Genomic DNA, 21,461 nt, shown 5'->3' on the forward strand with positions numbered 1-21,461 from the left:
GGCCCCATTCCGATCGCCCTCGTTTCACTAAGATTTTGCTAAACATTATTAGACACAGCACATGACCTCCATCCAGTCTTTCACTGTCTCGGAACAGACATAAAAACATTCGATTGGTGCGGTTGCAAGCTTCTCTATGCTAGGAATTTAAGAGTCATTGGCTCTTCTATTCTATTCTTAAAGACCTGCAAGGCAAAATTTAAATTTAAAAAAATTTAAATAAAAAACCGCTCCCTTTTTTTAACCTTTAGCCACGCCCACTGCCTCCCTCCAGCCTCCACGCGAAACTGCAGGAAACCGGAGGGGGCGGGACGGTTACGTCATGACGCCCTTGCGTCAAGGAACGCCGGCGGCTGCGGCGCTGGCGGTGGCTGCGGCAGCGGCGGCATTTTAGTCGACAGCGGCGGCGGCAGCGGGGCTGCTGCTCCTCCCAGCATCCCTGGCGCGGCCATTTCAGCCCCATCTTGGCCGAGGGGAGGGAGCTGCAGCCGCCGCTTCAGCAGTTTGAATTTCAGTTTCTCAAGGCTCTTCGAACCGGGCGCACCGAGGAGCAGCCGAAGAAGCTACCGCCGCTACCTCACACAACCGGAGCGCCTCCGCTCATCGGCCAGCCGGCCGCCGCCCCTCACTCTGAAGAGCTGTGAGGGGAGGCCGGGACTGCCGCCGCCGCCGCCGCCCACGGGGGTGGCTCCCCTGTAAGGGGAGGACCGAGCCGGCTTTCCCCTCCCTCCCCTGGAGAGGGTTTCCGCCTGAGACGCTCGACATGTCCCTGGGGCTGAGCTCCGGCTAGTGCCGGGGAGGGAGGGCCGCCCGCCCGCGCCGAAGCTCTGCTGCCCGCCCGCCCGCGGACCTTCAGCCAGCCCCAGCCCGCGGCTCCTGGCTGAATCAGAAACCCCGGCTCCGGACCCGCCGCTCCTCGCCCGCTCTCAGCGCCCGAGTCCGGAGCGGACGCCGGCACCAGCCTGAGGAGCCCGAGCGGGGCAGCACCGCCCCTCACGCCGCCGCCTCCGCCGCCTCCTCCCCTTCGCCCTCCCACTCCCACCCCCAGCCAAGGCCTGCGGACCGCGCGGCGCTGGACTGACCACGGCGGCCCGGAGACGGGAGGAGGAAGCCGCCGGCCCGCCCCTGGGATCGCGCTCTCGCCACCACTGAGGGGATTGAATTGAGGCGCCTCGGCTGCGGGAGGCGAAAAAGGAGGAGGAGCAGCTGCCGCGCAAGTGAGACGGGGGCAGAGCAGGAGACCGACACAGAGAAGGAAAGGGAGAGGAGGATGTCTCACAGAACGAGCGCCCGGATCAGCCCGTGACTCGGCGGCGGGCCTCAGACCCCAGCGCGGACTCGGACTTTGTCTTTGGGGGCCCGTGCTCTGCCCTTCCTGGTTTCCAGCAAGTTCGCAGAGGAGCCGCAGTGCCTCTGCCCCCCAGCCTTCCTCACCATGTCCAAGATGCCGGCCAAGAAGAAGAGCTGCTTCCAGATCACCAGTGTCACCACGGCCCAGGTGGCCACTAGCATCACCGAGGACACCGAGAGCCTGGACGACCCGGACGAGTCACGCACCGAGGACGTCTCCTCTGAGATATTTGACGTGTCTCGGGCCACGGATTATGGCCCTGAGGAGGTCTGCGAGCGTAGCTCCTCCGAAGAGACTCTCAACAATGTTGGGGATGCGGAGACTCCCGGGACGGTCTCCCCAAACCTCCTTCTGGACGGGCAGCTAGCGGCCGCGGCTACTGCTCCCGCCAACGGAGGAGGAGCCGCTTCGGCCCGGAGCGTGATTGGGGCGCTGGCCAATACTCTGGCGACAGCTGCCACCCCAGCCCCCTCCTCGGGGGCACCCGGCGCCCCCCCGGCCGCGGGCTCATCTGCGGGGCCAGCTCCATCGCAGCCCCCCACCACTTGTAGTTCCCGTTTTCGCGTGATCAAGCTGGACCACGGGAGCGGGGAGCCCTATAGACGCGGTCGATGGACGTGTATGGAATACTATGAGCGGGATTCGGACAGCAGCGTCCTGACCAGGTCCGGGGATTGCATTAGGCACAGCAATACTTTTGACCAGACTGCGGAACGAGACAGCGGCCTGGGCGCCACCGGAGGGTCGGTGGTAGTGGTGGTGGCCTCCATGCAGGGGGCACACGGGCCCGACTCGGGAACTGACAGCTCCCTGACTGCTGTGTCACAGCTACCCCCGTCGGAGAAAATGAGCCTGCCCGCTCCGGCCCCGCCACTGAGTTTTGGCGTTGGGCAGCTCCAGCCGCCGCCGCCGCCCGTAGGTGGGGCTGTGGCTCCAAGCTTGGCTCCGAGGCCGTCGTTCCCGGGAGCCGCAGCCGGGCCGCAGCAAGTGACGGCGGTTCCGCAGCCCATCCAGCCCCAGGGAACAGGGCCAGGCGTCGTCCCTCCGGGGCCCAGTGTACAGGGTCTTCCGCTAACGAATGTAACCCTGGCACAGCCCGGCATGTCTCTGCCTCAGCAGCCTGGCCCGGCCGCCGGCGCTTCTGCGACGCAGCAGCCCCAGCAGTTCGCATATCCCCAGCCTCAGATTCCGCCGGGGCATTTGCTGCCCGTCCAGCCCTCGGGCCCGAGTGAGTATCTGCAGCAGCACGTGGCCGGCCTGCAGCCGCCGTGCCCCGCGCAGCCCTCAGCCACAGGCGCAGCGGCCAGCCTTCCGGTGGGCACCGGCCAGAATGCCCCCTCGGGAACCGCGCAGATCATGGGCCCCTCTTCTCTGCCCAACGAAGCCGTGGCTCCGGGGCCGGGACCCGCGCCAGGCGGACAGGCCGCGCCTAGTCAGCCGGCTGGAGTTCCCCCAGCTCCTGTGGGAGGCACGGTGCAACCGGGCCTGGTTCCTACCGGGGCCGGGCAGCCCCAGCCCGCGCCTCCACCGCAGGTGGGAGGCAGCGGTGCGCCGTCAGCCGCGTCTGGTGGCCCTCACACCATGGTGCCCGGAGTTCCAAACGTGCCTGCCGCCGTGCCCGCTCCAAGCGTGTCCAGTGTGTCTACCACATCTGTTACTATGCCACATGTACCCACGGCCCTGGTCCAGTCGCAGCAGCTGAGCAGCCATGCGCCAGTCAGCAGGAGCGGTAGCATAATCCAGCAAGTCGGGCTGCCTTTAGCGCAAGGCACACCCAGTGCACCAACAAGTCTACCACAGTCTGACCTAAGCCAGTTTCAGACTCAGACCCAGCCTTCAGTCGGACGAGCTGACGATACTAGAAGAAAATCAGAACCCCTACCTCAACCACCACTTTCTCTCATTGCTGAAAATAAGCCTGTTGTGAAGCCTCCTGTTGCCGATGCCCTGGCAAACCCCCTTCAGTTAACACCTATGAACAGTCTGGCCACCTCTGTATTCAGCATAGCTATTCCTGTTGATGGTGATGAAGACAGGTATGAAAATCTTACATAAAATATTTTATAGGAATGTTTGGCCAAACGTAGTTTAGGGTGCAACTTTGGAAGAGTTCTTTTTCAATTTGAGGCTGTTAGCAGTTTTAAATATAACAATTAGTGTTTAGTAAAGTTGGTTTATCAATTCTTAAAAAAACCTTTAGTTTTAAAGATTGCTCATGTAAAGGTGGCTAATGAGAGAATTAGTCTTGTCGCAGTTGCTCAAACATACTAAAATGGATAGGAATGCAACATTGTTTATTCATAAGGGTGGATTTTATCTTAGTCCTCTCAATTTAGAGATGTAGCTAGTAGGATTGTCCCTTTTTTAGATGTCAATCACACTTGAACACTTATGGCAGACTTTTGTCAGTGTGAGTTTTGAGATTAAACAATTAGAAGTTTGCCATTCTGGAAAACCAGAAGGCCCCTTAGTACAGAAAGATCCATGTAAGATCTCTATCTCCTCCAGTGTATCTGGAAAGACTGGAGAGATAATCTTGAAATGTCAAATCCGGCTTTGAAGATCATATCTTCGATCAGCCTTTTAATGAAAGAGAATAGAAAGTCAAGAGGCTTCCCAGAGACTTACTTCTTTAGATACTTTTTTTTTTTAAAGTAAAAGTGTATCTGAAAATGCTTCCATCATCAGTCTTTGTACTATAGGAAAGGGTGATATGTATGAGCTGTAGTAAAAATCTGTAGTTCTTGAAATTAGAGTAATTTTATAGTAAAGGGGTAAATGTCAGCAATTGCCTCCCTCTATTTAAGGGAAGCTTCTTTAATTGTTTAAGTGAAAATTGGTGTATTTGCCATATAAATCCTACAACAGTTGATGTTTGGTTATTGCTTAATGGGGATTTTAAATGGTTTTGAGAAAATTCACATGAAAACTTGACATAATATACCTAACGCAAGTTTTAAAAACGGATTTGTCACAGCTTTAAAATTATATTTTAAAACTACAGAGAAAGTTTCAGGTACTTCACAAGTAGACCTTTATTTGCTGGAGGTTTTGTTTTCAGAAAGGTTAATTTTAGATGTGTTAAAAGATCAAAGCTGTTTTTATGGAATAATTGGTATGTAGAATACAATGAGATCTGTTAAAGCTTTTTCTTATGTTTCCCCTGGGTTCCTTCATATTCTTAACTTTTCATTTCTGTTTAGCCTTGTATTTTATATACTTCTGTTGGTTGGTGTGAAAAATGCTTACTGAAATTCATCTTCTCTGCTTTTTGTAATTCAAAGTTCATCTTTTTTTGTAGGTGACTTGCTTGTGGGGAGTCTTTCTTCCATTTGAGAACTCTTAGAGAATTCCACGTGTCCATAAGTGAGCTCAGCTAGCTAGTCATTGAGAAATTTTATGTGGATGGAACTACCAAGTAAAGAAACTGATTCCACAAGCCACTCAGAAAAATCCCTCTTTTGCTCCCATATTTTCACACATAGGAGCACACACCTAAAATGCAGATTGAGTTTTAATTATTCACCTTTGGTAATAGTCAACAGGTGACCTTCCCTTTTCTAGCTGCCAGAAACTATTTTTTTCTAGTGGGCTAGTAAATAAGCATTTGCTTACCTCCCTGAACCTGTTTTACACTGCCCCCGTATTCTTCAAGAAATAGTGACTGGTTTTCTAACCCACTCCCAAAACACCTGCACACCTGTGAATGAAGAATGTATTTTCTATTCTCTTCACACCTCTTTCAGTTTACAGAATATGTAATTACATTCCTCATAACTTTAATATGATGATATGGCATGAAGCAGAGAGATCTGTTGACAAATGGAAACTCTGGGATGTATTTTTAGAGTATACCTCTAAGGTGCATTTATTTCTCCTCCCCTTATTAAGAGTTGATAATCTCATCTCATTTCTAAACATGTGAATGTTTGAACTACAGATACTACTCTATCAGTGTTAATCAATTGCAACAGTTAATCCAGTGTAGGAATTTTGATGTGTGTGCAGTCCTATTTTAAATATGGCACTTCCCTCCCCAACCCAGTCTTTTAAAATCTGTTGCTTATCAAATGTTCATTTCTAATTTTTGTTATAGTCTTTCATTGGTTTTCAGTTTAACAAGCTAGTTTCCAAGATGTAATGTTACACATTTGACTATTTTGTCACTGCAACCAACATACCTGGTGAAGGAATAAATCCATTAACTAGAAATAGTTGTGTGTTTTTTAATGGGAAGCCTTTGGAAAAGAGGCATTTTAAAGTTCTGTGCTTGAAATTAAATAACACAGTTTTTCTAGGAGTATGTTTTGAGGATAAAGTACCAGCACAATCATAATTTAATATGGTGATTTTGGGTTGCCTTACTAAATTAAAATCTGCATACAGTTTTTAAAAAGTTGTGTTGAATTTATTGGGGTGACTGGTTAATAAAACTGTATAGATTATATACAATTTTATTTACAGTCATTCAAATGTAAAATAAAATGGAGTGAGAAGTCTTGAGTAATTATGACTTAAATTTTATGAATAGGTTGAAACAAATTTCAAATCATAAGAAAGTATTTGTAAGGTGTTTGCTTTAAAAAAATGTTGAAGGAAAATGGAAGATTAACAAAAATGTTTGAGGTGATTTGGTTGATATATTGAAAACTCTATGTTGTCATTTTGGTTCCATTACTAATACAAAGCTCTCCGTATTGGCTCATTTTGAGACTATTTATTTTAACGAATCAGAAAAGACCTTATGTTATTACATCATAATATTATCATACCTTTAAAAGAGCTGATGTTTGTTTATGCAAAGTAAGAAAATACCTTAAAGTTCTTGGTTAACGTTGCCCATTGGCCATATATTACTTATTACCATAAAGTTAATCTATTATTTTAGCTTTTCTCATTAGGCATATGATCATTTGTTGAGATGCATCAAATTGATTTTGTATAAACTAGAGGATATAATGATGGTTGAAAATAATCATAGAAAAATGTGTAGCCATTTTTACAGTGAAAGTTATAAAATTTGTTTAAACTACCTGTACACTTAACAGGCTCCTTTTTAGTAAATGGGGGAGGTACAGAATATTACTGGCCTTTTTTGAAAACGAATACAGTACAGATAATTTTCCATAGATAGCTGACCAATGTGAACTCTGTAGGCCACATTCCAGGAACTCTTATGAATGGCTGCAATTGTGAACTGTCACCTGCAACCAAAACACTGTTGAAAACATGATTGTAAGTCTTCAATCAAGGAAGGGTCCAATTAGAAGGGTCAGGTTCAGACAAAGAACTGCAGAATATATAAACCAGAGACAAAGGGACACAAAACACATTTTTTTAGATTGGTTTTCCTATTAGAAAGAGAGAACAGGCTTTTCCCATTGGGGCCCCTCCCCAAGGGGTCCCCTTTGGGGGCACCCCTGCCCAGACGGAGTTTGTATATGCTTCCAATAAACTTCTACATATTTATTTAAAAAAAAAAACAACAACAAAAACATGATTGTAAGGATTCCTTAGTGGCAAATATCTCTATATCTTGTTCATGGTTTTATTTGTGTAGTTAGTTATGTATTACTGGTAAAGTATTATAAATTGTAATTGGTTAGTGATGTGTCCTGGTATGTATTATAAATAGAAATTTTGTTTGTACAGTTTTAGACATATATATGTAAATGTATATTAGGAGGCAGAACTATAACTCTATAGATACTTAGAGCTTATTTTTCTTTATCTATATTAAATTGTGGAGGTAATTTTGCCCTTCCAGCTTTTCGGTTGATATTTAAATCACATAGTAGATGCCATCTATATTTATCTAAGTATCGAAGTACTCTTACCAAGGATTTTGTAATCCAAGCGTAAAATCATGTGATGAGTGACATATTATTTACTAAGAACTGATGATGCCTTCATCAGAGTGCCATGTTGATGACTAAAATTAAGGAAATTATCATTGATTTCCAGAAAGGCTGATGATCACAAAACCAAGAGTTGTATGAGAAGGAATATGGCCTTTTTAATTCACAGTGATACATACATTGTTTAAAAGTTTGTGTGGACTAAATCATATAGGCTGAACATTGATTAACTCTTGAGAAAACATGGGCTTGTATGTGTGAGGATAAGACATACTCGAAGTAACTATTTTAGTTACCCCTGTTTTTTCCTTGCAGGGGAAGGAGTGTATCGTGAACTTAATTGCTTTTATGAGAAGTCATTTTTTATAGTACTGGAAGTGGGGTATATATGTTCTCTTATTCCTGAAAATAAATTTACTACCAATCTTTTGATAGCACTAATTTGGAAATAGTAAAACATGGTACTGGATTTATGGATATGGTACTTGCTAATTTGGAGTGGCGTTTAGTCTTTCTCCTTACCAAAGGAGATTGAAAGCAGTCCTGCTCTCTAGTGCCCTCCAGTAGCAAAGAGCAGCCCCACCTGTGGTAAAGAAACCAAAATGAATCTCTTTCTTGAGGAATGGTTGCTAGGGAAGTATAAAAGGATCTTGACTTTTCTTTCCTAAAATGGGAAACTTGGGGGAAAGGGTGGCAGTGGGGAGGGGGGGTGGGGATGTGAGGGTAGAGAGTGACTGCAGATAACCAAGACAGAAAATATAGTGAAATGACATGAAATGTGATCTCAGAAGGAATAGGAACACTTGTTTCTACTGAGGAACCATGATCTAATTCCTTCTAATAATTGTTTAACCAGTATGCATTTCCTTTTCTGAACAGAAACTGTTTATTTCCTAATTTCATTACTCTTGAGTATGAGGAAGAGAGGCTTAACAGGTCTGGTTAAATGTAGCCTGAATGAATATGTACCCTAAGTAATTGAGGGACAGTATTAAAGGAGTATATGTAACACAGTTCTTGAATTGGAATAAATCATTCAAGTTTGTTTTAAATACTAAACCGGTGGACTTGTGATTAGATGGTATAATATGAATTACTACATCCACAAAGAATATGCATACCTGAATTGTTAGAATTTAGGTCTTTCCACAGCAATTCTTGAACATACCAAATTACTCAATATTTATTATATTCTTTTTCCCCCCATTGACCCCCTCCAGTACCTCCTCCCTCCCCCCATCCCCCCAAGGCCTTCAGCACCCTATTGTCTGTGTCCATGGGTTATGCATATATTCATACAAGGTCTTTGGTTAATTACCTCCCACCCACCCACCCCCACCTTCCTGCTGAGATTCTGTACTCTGTTCCATGCTTCCATGTTTCTGGATCCACTCCTATTTGTTATATTCTTAATCTTAATTCTTAAGACAAAAATTGGGACTCTTTCATAAAGATTTAGGAATAGTAACCAATAGTAACCAATCATTGCCTGACTTTTATTATATATGGTAATGTATACACTTTAGATTTGACTGATAATATTAAAGGTATATTGATTATCTGCTTTACCTGTAAAAGGTATGTGTATAATTTCTACTTCTAAGTCAGGTGAATTAAATTTCACCTATGCCACTTGGATTGCTTACCTTTCAAATTTAATGCCCAGAATCAGATACAAGTTTTTAGTTTTCTTTGTACTCAAGCTAACATCTATTTTAAAAAAAAATGAACTCTCATCCATTAATTTGTACATTTACATATGATGGTTATGTGAAAATTCTGCAGGTCATTGAGTTAATTTTAATCACCTAGGACACAGATTATTAGTAAATGCCTTGCTAATATATATTAATCAGAGTAGGCAAGACACATAAGTGAAGTTTGAATGTTAAGTTGCGTAAAGCCTCCTTTCCCATCTTTCACTAAAATTTGACTGTTTATTGATAGATAGAAGAGAAATTGATTAATATGTCGATTATTATAAATGCTGTTGGTGGATTTTAAATGTTATTTTTAATATTTTAGGCTATCCCTCTTCGTTATCACACACGTAGATTATGTAATTTGTGAATGAGGGCTACCCAAAGCAAAGTTTAAAGCTAACTAGAAAGTAGACTTTAAATTGAGTTTTACTTAATGGTTTTGTAAGGTGTAAACCAGAACAAATCCTTACTTGGTATATGGTCTACCTAGACTTTGAAAACAAAACAAAAAAGGAGAGGGAAGCTGTTGTTCAAAGAAAATCAATGGTGTGTTTAATTATAGCATTAGCATATTATATGACTGACCATTACAGAAAATGGAGTCAGATATGCCTGGGACAAAATCCAACTTCCTTCATACTTGAGGCATCTGTCCTTGAGCTATAGCCCTCTAAGCTTCTTGTTTCCCCCTTTGAGAGTTTGGGAGAATTAAATAAGTTATGCAATTTGTGAACAATCTGTTCATAACATTAAGTCGGTATGCATGGCAAGCATACATTATAGAAATGTCAATATTTCAGTGTCCTAACTGCCCTCCCAGATCACCTCTGACATCTACAAATCATACCAAGAGTCTTCTGTTTTAATCTGAAAGTGTAATTGCATGGTATGGATGTAATCAGAAGAGGAGATAATGTTTTAGGCCAGAAGTATGGCTAATTATGTTGTAATCTTGGCTCTTCTACCACTTAGCTGGTTTCTTTGGTCAGGTCATTTAATATCTCTCAGTTTTCCTCATTGGTAAAATTAGAATTTGAGACTTGGTCAGGTTTTTTTAAGTTCTCTATGTGTGAGTTCATACATTTAGACATATTTCATAATAGAGCTGCCTACTTAAGCCTTCCCCTTGTCAAACCCTTTCCCTACTACCAGATTACTGTATGACCAAAAAATGACATTTGCAGCCCTGGTGTTGTGGCTCAGTTGGTTGGAGTGTCGTCCTGTATAAGGAAGTGTCTCGGTTTTGATTCCCAGGCAGGGCATTGACCCCTGGTGAGGGTGTGTACCAGAGGCACACGATAGATGTTTCTTACATCAATGTTTCTCTCCCTTCCTCTCTCTAAAAATCAATCAAGACATATCCTTGGGTGAGAATTAAAAAGAGAATTTTTTAAAAAAATGAAATTTACAAATAGTAAGTAGGTTGAATACCCAAGAAGACATTTAAAGCAATGATAGATATATCAGTCATTCAACTATCTTTGTGCTCTCTGAGTCTGCGTACTGGGATACAGAAATAGGACTATTCTGTTCTTAAAGATATCAGGCTGTCTGAAAATAGTAAATATAAGGTGCTAATAGAAACAATTTAGGATATCCGTATGTCAATTTGGTGTGGGGAGGAAGTAATTAGACTGACTTACAGTTTAATTTACTCTCTGCATAGGTAATAAATATATTTATACAGTTTAAAAGTCAAAATGTACAGGAGTATAAATTGAAAGCGTCTCCGACATCTCTCTCCTCTAGCTACCCAGTTTCTGCCCTCAGAAGCAACCTATTATTACCTGTGCATTCTTCTGAAGCTAACTCTTGAACTAAATCTTAAAAGGGTCATTTATATTAGGCCACTGATAAAAGAAGGGGATGATTTTCCAAGTAGAGGGAAAAAGCAGTTTGTATAATAGTGTGGACGAGTGAGACTATGTCAGATTTGGGAAATGATGTGATTAATTTGACAGGAACCAGAGTGATGGGCTAAAATGTCATGGTAAGAAATTGAGATTTTTGTCATAAGTGTATGGTTGCTGTTGAAGATGTTTCTTAAAGCTTTTATTATTAAAGTAGTATGTATCTTGAACCCATTGCAGTACACTTTTCAGTGAGTATTCTATTTTTAATTAAAATCTTGTAATAAAATTGTGTATAAGGAAATCCTAGGGGAGCTCTGAGTCCCAGAAGTCAAGATTCTCATTCATTAGAAAATACTAAATAGCTTGGTATACCTAGCTCTAGCTTAAGTATTCTGTTTACCTTAAGTAGTTTGTTTACCTCAGTATTACCTTAATGATGAAATATTTTGGTATATGTTAAGATAGTCTACCAAAAAAGTATTTTTATTACATCATGCCTTGGAAACTAACTCTATATTAAAACACAAACCAAGCTTGTTTTAGGCCCTATGTGATTTGATCTGTTAAGCAACTCTAAGGAAGTGTTTCTACCCCTTTTTTTATGAATTAAAAAAACTGAGGCTCTGAGGATTTGAGTCTCATAGATATTAAGTGACAAAGCATAGATTCAGACTCGGGCCTCTGACTCCAAAGCCAGTGCTCTTGGATATTCCCAGAGTTAGTTTATTATTATTATTGTTGTTGTTGTCGTCGTTGTTGTTGTTGCTTTGCTGACTGTAAGGAGGAAGGAAAAACCTGTAGCCACTGATCTGTTGTATTGTAACCCTTCACCTGAAGGATGTATTTAATCATTTAAAATCCCTAGATGATAATGTTGGAGGTGGTCCTCTGCTTATTTTATTTCCCTGGTTTCTATTTAGAGATCTCTAAAGTTGAGTTTTGACATAAGAGAAGAAGAAATTTGCTGAGTTCTGGGCTCATGTATGTACTTCATCCTTTAAACTTCTACAATTTTTGTAGCTTAGTTTTGAGGTATAGTATATATGTATTTTTTTTTCTCTGTGTTATAATTAATTACCCTACAAAGGTAGTACCTTAGTAAAGCAAGTAGACAAATGTCACATTTGAGTCAGCTTTCTGATGTATTACTTTTTGTAAACTTGGAAATTAACATGACAGACTATTTAGTATATAAAGTAAGAGAGAAAAGAATATACTTTGTTCATTGGTTTTGAAAAATGATCAGGCCTGTCTATTTACAAATGGCTCTTTTGAAATTCTTGGTCAACTAAGGTTTCACAAACTTGACTCCTTTAATCTGTGCCTGTTAATCAATGTTTTGAGACTAATTCTTGTTAAATTTGCTAAAAATCCCTCAGATAATGGGTAACACTCCAGCTAAAATATTCCACAAACCCAAAATTTCATGTTATACTACTGTCTTTATCCTTGGAATATACTAAGTTTTTCTGGTGTACATAGATTGTATGACTTCATATAGTTTTTTCATTTTGAATATATGTAGAAGGTGATTGTTAACTGCACACTTTAGCAACCTCACTGTATTCGTTCTGACACTTAGGTTCATTTATAGTAGGGGTGGGGAACTTTTTTTTTTTTTGCCAATGGCCATTTGGATATTTATAACATTATTCACAGGCCATACAAAAATTATCACCTTAAAAATTAGCTTGCTAGCGGACTGGAGGGGGTTAATGGGGGAGAAGGGGGTCAGATGTAATACTTTCAACAATAAAGAATTATTTTTTAAAAAATTAGCCTGCTATATTTGGCCAAACATTTAATTAATTCACCCCTAATGCCTTGGCAGGGCCAGACCAAGTAATTTCTCGGGCCTTATACAGCCCGCAATCCAGACATTCCCCACCCCAGATTTATAGTATTTTATTTCACAGGTTCTTTTCTCACCCCAAGACTAATGACAGATAAGATCTTTTTTCACTTCTACATTTGACTTATGAGAACATTTCATTATTAGTTTATGTTGTAAAAATACTGGAATTTCATAACTTAAATCATATGACTATTTAAAACCAATTTATTTGGCATGTGAATTTTATTTAAATTAAATACATGTATGTTTTTCCAAAGTCAGTATCTGAATTTCTTTTAAAGAATGTTATCCTTATAAATATATTGTAAATACTCTTTAATGAATTTTAAATTTCAGACTTGCAGAATAAACTTCCAAGTTTACTCTTTGTTATTCTCTTGTATTTACTACTTTCCTTTTTTAAGTCAACCTGTTTATTTTAAACCCAAGGTCTCCCAAACAAACCTGTATGAATAGCATACTTGCTCCCATGTATACTTGCTCACAAGTCCTGGGTAAGCCTTGTGAAAAAGCCAAATTGAGTTTTCAATTGATTCAGTTGGCTTTCATTTAATTTGGCAGACCAATTCTAAGTACAGTGGAAAAAAGAGGCCTGGCAAATATATCTTGAGAGGATACAAGCTATTAAATAAACAGTAGTTAGCAGCCTCTTAATCATTTCTTGATATCTAATCAGTGCCTTTGATTGCCTTAGACCTAGTCAAGAGAAAAATAAAAGGTTGAAAGGATAGAAAGGAGTTGAAGTAGGACAAGCAAAAAGAAGTGCACATACTGAAGACTCCTAATTAATCAAATAGTTGCTTTGGTGACACTCTGGCAACTGGTGTGTGTCTACCTTTCCTAGTTTTAGATCATCTTAAGAGGTACCCTACCGTTTAAATTTTTTTAAATGCCTTTTAAAAATGGTGGTGCGGTGTGTGTTTTTAATTCAGTAGATAACACAATGGGTCTTAATCTGATTTTTGAAGTCATGGAATTCTATTATTTTGTTTGATGATCATTGATATTTGATTGCTATTCTAGTAGAACTTGGAAATAGTTTTCTTATTGTACTACTACTGCAGAGACTCTCTTAAGGTAATTGTTAGGGTCTCAGAAATGTCATATTGTATCTGAACCTCATTTTTATGACAAAATAATAGCTGTCATTTATTAAGCATTGACTGTCTACCAGGAGCTTTCTATATAGTCTTTACATATGAATCACTGCATTATTTAACTGATAAAGCAACAGACCTAGAGAGGTTAAAATTTAATTCTGCTATATATTTAGCATAGTGATTTAAGAGTATGAACTCTGGAACCAGATTGCCACCTAACTAACTCTGTGACATAAGACAAGTTACTTCTATCTGACCCAGTTTTCTTATCTGTGAGATGGGAATAGTAATAGCACCTACTCTTAGGGCTGTTGTAGAATTGAATTAATAAATGTAGAACAGTTAGTGTCAAGTATATAATCACTCATATTCTTAGCATGCTGCTGTTATTCTGCTACAGCATGGATCAAGAATTTTAGAAGTGATGTCTCAAGTTTTTGTTCCCTAAAGTACAGGTTGGGGATGGGAGAGACTTTAGAAATATGCTGAGCTGGGGGGGAACTGTAAGAGCAGTTTTGTCAAAAGTTTAGTCTCATGCCAGGCCACGGTGGCTCAGTGGTTGAGTACCTACCTATGAACCAAGAGGTCACGGTTTGATTCCTGGTCAGTGCACATGCCCAGGTTGTGGGCTTGATCCCCAGTGTGGGGCATGCAGGAGGCAGCTGATCAATGATTCTCCTCATTGATATTTCGATATCTTTCTCTCCCTCTCCCTTCTTCTCTGAAATCAATAAAAATTAAAGTTTAGTCTCTGGAAAAGCCGTTCCTGAGATGTGAGGTGGATCATGCTTGCTGGGAGCTTGCCCAGATGAGCCTATCAGTTAAGACTCTGTAGTTAATAGCCCTAGCCGTGGTCGGCAAACTGCGGCTTGAGAGCCACATGCGGCTCTTTGGCCCCTTGAGTGTGGCTCTTCCTAAGCCTTAGGAGTACCCTAATTAAGTTAATAACAATGTACCTACCTATATAGTTTAAGTTTAAAATATGTGGCTCTCAAAAGAAATTTCAATTGTTGTACTGTTGATATTTGGCTCTGTTGACTAATGAGTTTGCCGACCACTGCTAGGGAAAGTGTCCCTAGGGAATAGTAAAGATGGAAGGTAATTGAGATGCACAAACTATTACCCCTTAAATGCTAGAAGTTAGAAAGCTATCATACAATTCAGCACCATTTTTTGCCCTACCTGAGAGAAACCACACATAAATAAATAGACTCTGAAGGTGAAAATTTTGTTAAGTCCAACCTAGAAAAGGACTCATTCATCATCAAACCCTATCAAATAGATCCTATGAAGAATTTTGTATTATGAAGGTACAACTTATTTTACATGTACATCACAACAGCTTTATTAAACTGCTAAACATATAGAGATTTATGAAGGTATCTGATAAAGGGTTGTGTTGATTAGGCAATGAACTGGTTATATATATATCCACAAACATAATTGAGCACTAGCTAATATTTGATTTGACTTTTTATTACCCTTTTCTTTTAGAACTGTGATCCTGAATTGTCTGGGTCTGCTGGATTTTTGTGCAGTTTTAATTTCTTTCAGAATGCTTTTTTTAAAAAATTTTATTGATTTGAGAGGAAGAGAGAGATAGAAACATCAGTGATGAGAGAGAATCATTGGTCAGCTGCCTCCTGCGCGCCCCTACTGGGTATCGATCCTGCAACCCGGGATGTGACCTTGACTGGAATTGAACACAGGACCCTTCAGTCCACAGGCTGAACCAGCTAGGGCTCAGAATGCTTTTAAGCGACCTTATTGTGGCTCTCATTCTCCCTCCCTTTCTCTCTTGAAGCGGTTACACTGTATTAAAAATCTAAAATCTTCCATCTTTTTTTTAAAAGTAGTGAATTTACTATATTTTCTCAACCTCATCTCCAATTCTTGGATCTCACAGGAATCCTTCAACTGCTTTCTACCAAGCGTTCCATTTGAACACGTTTCAGGAATCAAAGAACCTCTGGGATAGGTATGAATACTCACATATGGAATGTGTACATGCAAAGGTGTATGCATGAATTGCTTTGCACTGAACTGGTTTCTCATCACTAAAACTGATCTTTGTTATTTTAGAGGGCGACTCATGTATTTAGCATGGGACAAAGCAGCAAAATAAACCAAAAGGACAGTCTATATTTTATATAGGATATAAACATTTCTTCTTACTGAACTTTTAATTATATTTATTTTTGGAAGGATTTACATTTTCTATTGAATTTTATTATATGAAATATTTACTTACCCTTGTGTATTTTAATGTTAAAATATATTCTATAAAATAAAGTGCCTACAGTTATTTTAATTTTGTGCTACTTTTATTTCTCTGTAAAAGCCTTAGTGACTCAAAGCAAAATGTTATCTTATATTAAGAAATTGGAGGAGGGACAAAACCAAGGAATCAAAATAGTAGTCATTGTTTAACTCTTGGCTAGAAACTTTACCATCAAGCTTGTTGGCTAGAATTCATTAGATCTGCATTACTGTTTTGTAAATCCCTAAAACGGTTTTCTTACAGAAATGTGTACATTTTACTTTTAACTTTTAAAAATATTGAATGAAGTCAAGTTCATTTATGGTAAAAGTTACTTTGGTTTATCTTTCTGCGTAATACACATTTTAAGTAGTATATGCTCTGTTGAGTTATTTTGCTAAATGTTTATTAGCACTCCATCATTTTGTGTCTAATTAAAAGAAGTTGAGCGCAAATGTTTTTAAAATTCTCACAAAGCTTTGTAAAGTTCTTTCAATTCTGCCTGGCAACGCATTTGTGTCCTCTGGCATAGTTTGGATAACACTCATGGACTTAACTCCATCTCTTTCATTTGAAAAGAGTATTGCTAAGTGCATGTCATGCTTAACATGTCATGTTAAGACATGGTCTACATTGCCTAGAAATGGTAACAGTCTTCTAATTATTTGGCTTGATTTGCTTTGTGTGTCACTTGAGAGAAATTTTCTAACAAACTGTCTTTTTTGTGATGTGTTCCTTACTTTACTAAAAATGTTTTTAAAATAGTTACTTGTAGAACAAGACATTTTAAAATTTATAGTACCATGTTTATAAATTTCATTTTTAAATTGTTCAGCTAAAATAAATAAGTAAAATTGTTCCACTCTAGCAATAAGTTAAGGCATAAATGTAAATTGTGGCATGAAACAGCATGAAGGTTTAATCATTCGAATGGCTTGCAAGATGTAGCCAGCCAGGGTGAGTACTTTGGTGTATATTTTATACTTTTCTCTTAGAAAAAGGAAGAATAGCACTCTATATAGAAATGTAAGAATGGTTTTCACATGTATGATAATTTATTTCAAATAACTGACTTTTGTGAGCTGCCATGACATCAATATGAAAGATATCTATTTTCATCAAATCAATGTAGAAAGGTTTGAGCTTTTTTTAAATATAATTTGTATGTAATACTAAAAGATTTCTTTTGTTTCATTATAAAACAACCATAGAAATTGCCTGCTTTTCATTTGTTATCATGGCTAAATGCTCCTTATCTAGTTTTGATTTTAGATACCAGAAACATTTAAGGTATCAGAAATGAGGCAAGTTACTATATCTGTAGTTTCTCATGGGTTAAAATATATTCTCTTCTCCTTGGAGCCTGTTGTCCAGAGCCAACAAAGTTAACGGATACTTGTCTATAGTATGTTAAAACCAAAATATAATCAGAATTCATATTCTAGATCAGCTATATTCAATGTAAATTGGCCTGTTGGTACTGAGGCTACAAGTCCTACCTGGTAGAAACTGACCAGTGGTTTCCTTTTAACTTTTTATCCAACTTACTAAATTTTCAGTTGAGAAGAATAGTAGCAGCTAGCTTTATTAGTTCCAAAACATCTACCACTTCACTTGGCAGATATCTAGACTTTTGAATTAGCTAAAAAAGTATTGTGGGACTATTTATTCTTTTTCATTGCAGACAGGGGTTGAAGATTTGTATGTGTTAAGCTTTAAAAAATATTATATATAACTTTTCCTAACCTTGTTTGTATTAGATCTCACCAAAGTGTCTTGTTCATTTTTTACTATTATAAATTTTGAATTTTAAAAAATTTTACAACTAATTTGGCAAGTAAGTATTTAATAGAATCATTCAGTATTTATCTTCTACTTGCTTTGAGGTATAAATTTGCCTATGTAAGTCTCCTATTTATAAAGTCTTGGAAATCATTTTCGGTAGGGGAAGCTTTTAAGTCCTGTGCCAGTTTTCATTAAGCCTGCCCTAGAAATCTGAAGAACCCTAATTTTGCCTACTTGAAAGACTAGAATCTTTTTCTAGGATTCTTTTCATAGAGTATCTTTTAATCAATATATAAGTAACTAATATACCTTTCTCACATTGACTTAGAGTTCTCTCATAGCCCCTCTGTTTTCTTCTCTATTTTAATTAGAATTAGCAAGTTGAGAAGCTTTTCACCAATCAGTCTGCTTCTGTCTGTATTTAGATATTCTCTTTCCTTTCCCTTTTACTGTAGGTGTCATCATTGTTTTCTGGCTCCCCATTTGTCATTTGCAGAGTCCTCAGATAATCATTCAGCTGAAACCATCACTAAATGTGTATAAGGACAGTAGATACTGATATGTCAAAAATAATACAGGCCTTTCTTAGGAAGCCCAAATGTTTGTGTGGACTATTTATTAAAATGAATAATGTAGCTTCCATAGTTAGCTTTATGGGGATTATTTTACCATGAAGAAGTTTCATTTTTAGTGATAGCATAGCCTATTAGCATTTCATTATAGTAGCTTTAAATTTTGACTTTCCATTTTCCTGCTTTAAAGAACTGCTTTCCAAATCTAAATATTGGCATTGCTTTGTTAAATCAATAGAATTGTTTTTGAAACTTGATCACTAGGGAGCAGGCGCCAATTGTGAGTCTTTTGAATGCAAAGGCTCAGAGTAAGAATTTACAATAAACAATTTTATTCTCTTGTAAATATCAGGTCAGTAAGGTAGAGAGTACTAGAAGGAAGAAACTTAAGCTCAGGTAGATTAAACAGGAAATCAGGTAACTTGTAAGGATTTAACCTAATTGATAAACAACTTGCAATATTTCTGCCTTAGTGAAGAAAAGGCGTAAATGTGGTTAACAGATGAGAGTTACAGTTGTTAGTTGCACCGTCCCCTTGAATCAGCTTGTCCTTCTTTATGATAGCACCAATATTTTAAGAGAAATAAAGAGAGTAGTACACATGGGTTACTAACTTAAAGTTAATGTCTGGTATGTCTTTTACTAGATACTTGATGATTTTGCTTAAATTTTATACAGTAATTATTTTTAGCTAGTTTTTTAAAATTATTAGATTAGGAAAAACTTAAAGTATTTTATGGTAGAAAAGGCTTCCAGTATTTCCTATCACTTTTCTGTATGAGATTTTATTTTTGAAATTAGGAGTAAATCAAAACTAAGCTGCTTGTATGAGACTATTTGTGTTGTTTTACTCATCCTCCATGAAGCTTTGATTCATTATTAAAACCCACCAGTACTTATTAACCCAAATGGTAAAACTCAGGTTTCAGAATTTGGCTAATCTAATCTATATTTTGAATGCTCAGTGATATGTCTTTGTAAAAATCATTTTATGGAAATATAATTTGTATCAGAAAAGTACACCATTCATAAATGTACAGTTCAAACTGAACACACCTGTGCAACCAGCACCCAGCTCAAGATACAAAATAGTATAAGCTTCTTCATGACCCCTTCCTATCACTTCCCACTTCAAACTAAATTCTAATAAATGGAATAATTCACTATATATTTTGTTTGTGCCCTTTGAATCCAGTATTATATGTCATCTATATGATTCAGCATAATTGTAGGTCTGAGCTACATACTTTTAAAGAATCACCAATAGTGGATCACTTGTTTGAGATTGTTAATTGTTTAATGTCCTCTCCTAGTGGTTATATTAGTTCTCTTGTAGCACCTCTGTTTTCTTCTCTATTTAAATTAGAATTACCAAGTTGAGAAGCTTTTCACAAATCTGCTTCAGCTGTATTTAGAGATTCTCTTTCCTTTCCCTTGAGTAAATGAATCTGAGCTGTTTTATAACCACCCCAAATATATTCCCTAATAATTTGTATCTAGTACTTAAATAATTTATTATCTGATTACATTTTTACCTATTCCAGTTAAGGATATCTAATAGAGGATAATCAAAGACACTAAAAATTAGAGGACAAAATTTAAATAACCTGTCACCTTTTAGTACTGGATCTCAGATTTCGATGAAAACCTACGGACATGCTTATAAAATGTCCAGATGACATTAAAGCAGGAAGTCATAGCTATTACTGGATGATAGCATTTATAAATTTAATAATCTGAAGCATGAGAAATTGAAAGAACTTGTATATAAATTTGGGAAGGTTGAATATGTAGAGTGTATTAGTTGATGGCATTTATAGTTTTAGTTAGCAAGTGACAGGCCTGCCACAAAAGCTAATGAAATTTTAGCTAGTGTTTTTGTAACTAGAATAAACAGGAAAAGATGGTGACAGACCTATTAAGCTCTAATGCAAAGCTAACTAGACAGTCTAGTTAGCATACTCTATCTGGACAACCAAGTGGGTGTTTCAGCAGGCAGGCTGGAGCTAACTTTCTGAAAGTGGATGGGCCCCCTGGAAAATAGTTTTGCCATCACTAGAAATAATAAAGCTGTCTTACTGGCTGTTAATTAGGAATGTTAACTTTGAGCAAGATTTAGCGCCAATTACTTTTTAAATCCCTACTCTGTAGAGTTTTATTTCCCTTAGTGCTAAATGGAAAAGAGGCAAGAAAAGCATTAGAATTGAGTTTCTTTACTTCTTTTTTGTCATTATTGGCCATGGTTGTCAGAAAACCTCAGAAAGTTACATGTTTGCTTAGGAATGGAAGGCTAGCAAACTATTTTCTGTTCGGAAAGAATCCCATATCATAGACAATTAAGTGGTGGTCCCAAATAGGGAAACCAATGAGCTATGTCTTAAGATGGAAAAAAATAGGTAAAAACATCATCATATGATTGAAAGTGATAGCTATATTTTAGAATTCAAGCATTTTATACCTCAGTATAGCTGGAGGGATTGGTCAAGGCTTGTTCATTAGGAGGTGGGTTTTTGAGTTGAAACCTGAAAGGTGAGTAGAATTTTGTCAGAAAGAGTTAAAGAACTGAGGGAAAGAGGGAGCATTCATTCCAGTTAGAGAAAATACTGTGAACCACTGTGAAAGTACAGGGCTAATGTGATAAGGATGGTTAGATTTGATTGGTGCATAAAATAATTAAAGACAACAGAGAAGAGATCTTGGATTGGATAGATACCAGAAAGCTAATGAAGGTGTTGATTAGGCAATGAAGATAAGGAGAGTGGTTATCAGAAGTTAGGAATTACACAATTTTGCAACAGATTGGATATGATATGATAGGGGAAGCAGTCAAATTTGTCTGCTTAATGTCAAACCTAATTGAACGCGGGAATGATGGCACTAGTGAAAGAATTGGTTTGGAAAGAAGAAAACAGTGATGAGATTCTGTTTTTAGCTACTTTTGGATGATTTGAAGGGCTGATGGAAAGTCAAGGTGGAAATACTTGGAATATAGCCGGAGATGCAGATCTGCAGCTTGGTAGAGAAATTAAGACTAGAAAAGATTGAAGATTGATTGATATATTTATATATAGCATTTCTTCTCTCTGAGCTTTGCTATGGCTAGCTGAAATGGGACACCTGACAT

At 38.8% G+C, this 21,461-nt stretch overlaps 1 protein-coding gene across 8 annotated transcripts in view; it reads left to right on the forward strand.

The window, feature by feature from the left end:
* The first annotated feature begins 371 nt into the window (after positions 1 to 371).
* TSC22D2 (TSC22 domain family member 2) overlaps positions 372 to 21,461 on the forward strand; it is a 60,789-nt gene continuing 39,699 nt past the window's right edge. For 2 of the 8 annotated variants that reach the window (XR_004974360.1, XM_036352279.1), the window contains exon 1: positions 373 to 3,387. Coding sequence is in view for 6 of the 8 variants with exons in the window: in XM_036352279.1 (XP_036208172.1) it covers positions 1,436 to 3,387 (1,952 nt within the window). In the remaining 2 variants the exon portion in view is untranslated. Of the gene's footprint in view, positions 3,388 to 4,652; positions 5,564 to 15,214; positions 15,573 to 15,626; positions 15,699 to 21,461 lie in introns of those variants that run through there. The other 6 variants (XR_004974359.1, XM_036352278.1, XM_036352280.1 and 3 more) reach the window with 6 other exon arrangements.

The sequence above is a fragment of the Myotis myotis genome, unplaced genomic scaffold, assembly GCF_014108235.1.
Source record: "Myotis myotis isolate mMyoMyo1 unplaced genomic scaffold, mMyoMyo1.p scaffold_m19_p_2, whole genome shotgun sequence".
Taxonomy (NCBI): Eukaryota; Metazoa; Chordata; class Mammalia; order Chiroptera; family Vespertilionidae; genus Myotis; species Myotis myotis.